The following is a 3,211-nucleotide window of genomic DNA, read 5'->3' on the forward strand; positions in this document are numbered from 1 at the left end:
GGAAGAATAAAAGTCAGCAAAAAGCTGCAAAAAAAAGTTAAAAATAAATCAACAAAATGATGATAAACATCTTTTTAATACAAAATTATTTTACCTTTAAACTCTTCTTGGTAATAGTAAGGCCAATTTTGAATTCATCCCCTGAATTTCCAACAAAAAGCTTTTCATAATCTTCTGGTTTTGGGTTTTTCTTAGGTAATGTGAGTTCATGGCCAGTAAATTCCTCAATAAACCTAATTTTGTTAATAACATTTCCCTTATCTTCTTTGAAAAGGCTATTAATTATAAAATTAACAATTCTATAGGCTGAATCTCGGAATGGAGCCAAGATAAGCACCTGCAAATAAGAAATACTACTATATAAAAACTTGTATAAAAAAATATTAAAACATATTTCTTACAATACATTCAAATAAAATAAACTTTATTTAGCAATAATTTATATATCTTCTTACCTTTGGTCTCACTAAGCCTTGATCACGAAATTCTTCAGGCACATCACCTCTTTGTGTCAATTTAGCATTGTGATGCAGTATTTTAGATCTAGTTTTCAAAATATGATTTACAGCATGCAAACAATACACAAACCTAATTTCTTCACCGTTTTCTAAATTTCTTTTAGGATAATAAAAATCTTGGTAATTGTTAATAATAGAGAATATTTCAATTTGTAAAGGGGTGAAAAATGAATTGCTTTCTGTTCCTTGTTTTAAAGACATATTTGCAGTATGTATGTTGTTTATAATTTGAGGTTTTATAAATGTATTGTCAGCATATTGATCACTTGGTTTAATTTTTGTAGGAATTTTGCCCATAGGGGCAAAGAGTTTATTCTCTCCTAAAACCAAATAACTTTGATTTTGTAATTGTTCAAACTCAGGAATTTGTATTTTCAATGTTCCTATTTCTTTCCACTCAACTTCTTTCATTACAGAAGGGACAGGATNATACTTAATTCAAGGAAAGCTAATAAGTTAATTTTGCAGTTTTCAAATTGTTCGCGAATATTTTACTGCCTGGTTATAACCATTTGTTATTTATTAGTAAGAAGTTAACAGGAATTTCTTTTGTTTTAAGATAACATTCATTAAATCATGTTTCATTTTTGTTATCTACCTTCACCAAATATTACGATAGATACCCAGTATATAAATTAATCAATTAAATGTGTTTCAAAAACTTTCTTCCTGTTGCAAATTAATTATTTTTTTATCAATATTCATTAAAAATGCACAAAATTTATACCAAAAAAAGTATTACATTGAAAATCTATATTTGGAGAACCAGAAGGGATAAGTAGATAATCGTATGTATTTGAGTAAGGGATTATCTTTTCAAATGAAGAAGATGTTAACGTATTAATTTCATGCCCAACGACTATAAATTTGCCAATAAACATTTTATATGTATAGATATTCAGTTCACAGGAACAAAAAGAAAATTGCTTTGTTATTTATTTTGTTTTTGAGACATCGCTTCGTTATAATCGGAGTAGATAAACCTTGGCCTTTTACTTCAAATTGAACCAATTTTCTAGCACAGGCAAACACATTGTTTTTATGTCCTGTTCTCATCAGAAAAATATACAAATCTAACCAACCATCAATAAAGAATAAACAAAGTAAGGTGTAATTCGATTTTCGTCACCTTCGTATTCGAAGAGTTACGAATAAAAATAATTATCCTTACTCTTACCCTAAAAAATGTGTTATAATTTAGAAAGCGTTTCGTTACATGTCAAATCTAGCTAATTTTGCTAACATTTGTCTGTATCTTATTCATGATCTTCCTGATATTGAAGAAACGGGGTGTTCTAGAAATCATGAAATTCGTATGACGTAATTAATCAAATCGACGTTACATTCGAATTTTCTACATTCCTTCAAGGCAAACTTGTCAGCAAGCCTTGAGGTACTCCTGGATCCGACCCTGCTGGGGTGCTTTTTCAACCATTTGTAAATATATCATCACTGTAAATGAAACTGTTTTATGCTGATTTTTCCAATGAACATTTATGTTTATTAGCGTACCAGATCTAAGATGGGTCATAAAATCGCACTAAATAGTCGGCAAGATTAAAAAATATGAGGTCGAATGTTTTTTTAAATAGCAAGTAGATATTTTATCAAAGGTTGCAAAGTTTTAAATAGAAATTATAAGTGATGGACTTGTAATTAGAAAATTGATATTAAGAAATGTATTTTGAAATAAACATTAATGTTACTAAATAAAATAATTCGAAGTGGTCTGTATTCTGTCGAAACTGCCAGATACGGATCGCGATTTCGATAATTTTGGATCTCATCAGCGCGTCGCAGGCAGCTACGACAGAACACAGACCAACTTTTACCTGCTGTGTTAACTGTGTTAATAACAACATTAATGTTACTTTTTAAATAATCACATTTTCCTACACATAGATACTTAGTAAATATAGTAGGTACTTCCATATAATAAGTTAATTATAAAATAAAAACTAAATAAATAAACTTGCAGAGATGCCACTAGGATATAAAAAGTACACGGTCATTTTTCTGTTAGTAATTACCTGGTAGAGACCTTTACATACGTACATCACAATTGGTTTTTCATTATTGGATTTTTCTAATTAACTACCTTAATTCCCGCGAGCACTAATAAACCCCGCCGTCACTTTAATTAGATGATTAGGTACCTAATATCTAATATCGTGAAATTAAAAAAGTCTCTATTAAGTGATAACGGTAATGTTCTAAACAAATTTAATGTTTTTCCTTTAAAATTTTATAATAAAAAATGCTTATAAGAATATGCACTACAGGTAGATTATTTTTAAATATTTAGACTAGTTTCGATCTTAATTATTCTTCAATCTCCTAAGTTGCTCTGAATTTTTGTTAGGAAGGCCATAAAAATTAATTATTACAAGAATTAACGTCAAAATGGGAGTAAAAAGCACTTTAATAATACGTTAAAAATGAGAAAAATGGAAATTGTATTATTATGATTGATGTAATACTTTTATTTTAGTATTAATTAATATATTTTACGTCTAATACATATTTCAAAACATTTTCTTTTTAATTTTGACTAAAATTTTAGCCATTACAATAATTTCTTTTATTATTTTGTAATATATATTTCCTTTAGGTAACTATTTGTGAAAGCCAATTTTAGTTTTAGTTTGCTATGTAAAAGCACTATGATTATTATCTCAATAAGTATAAATATG

General features: G+C 27.9%; 1 protein-coding gene across 1 annotated transcript in view; it reads right to left on the minus strand.

The window, feature by feature from the left end:
- Positions 1–6: 6 nt before the first annotated feature.
- Positions 7–3,211, minus strand: part of LOC108739479 (digestive organ expansion factor homolog) — a gene marked incomplete at its 3' end in the record, with an annotated part of 6,482 nt that continues 3,277 nt past the window's right edge. The window contains exons 2-4 of the mRNA XM_025977975.1: positions 456–905; positions 95–337; positions 7–24 (exon numbers count right to left, since the gene is read on the minus strand). Of these exons, the coding sequence (XP_025833760.1) occupies positions 7–24; positions 95–337; positions 456–905 (711 nt within the window). The remainder of the gene's footprint in view (positions 25–94; positions 338–455; positions 906–3,211) is intronic.

The sequence above is a fragment of the Agrilus planipennis genome, unplaced genomic scaffold (genome assembly GCF_000699045.2).
Source record: "Agrilus planipennis isolate EAB-ADULT unplaced genomic scaffold, Apla_2.0 scaffold34, whole genome shotgun sequence".
In the NCBI taxonomy this organism is placed as follows: Eukaryota; Metazoa; Arthropoda; class Insecta; order Coleoptera; family Buprestidae; genus Agrilus; species Agrilus planipennis.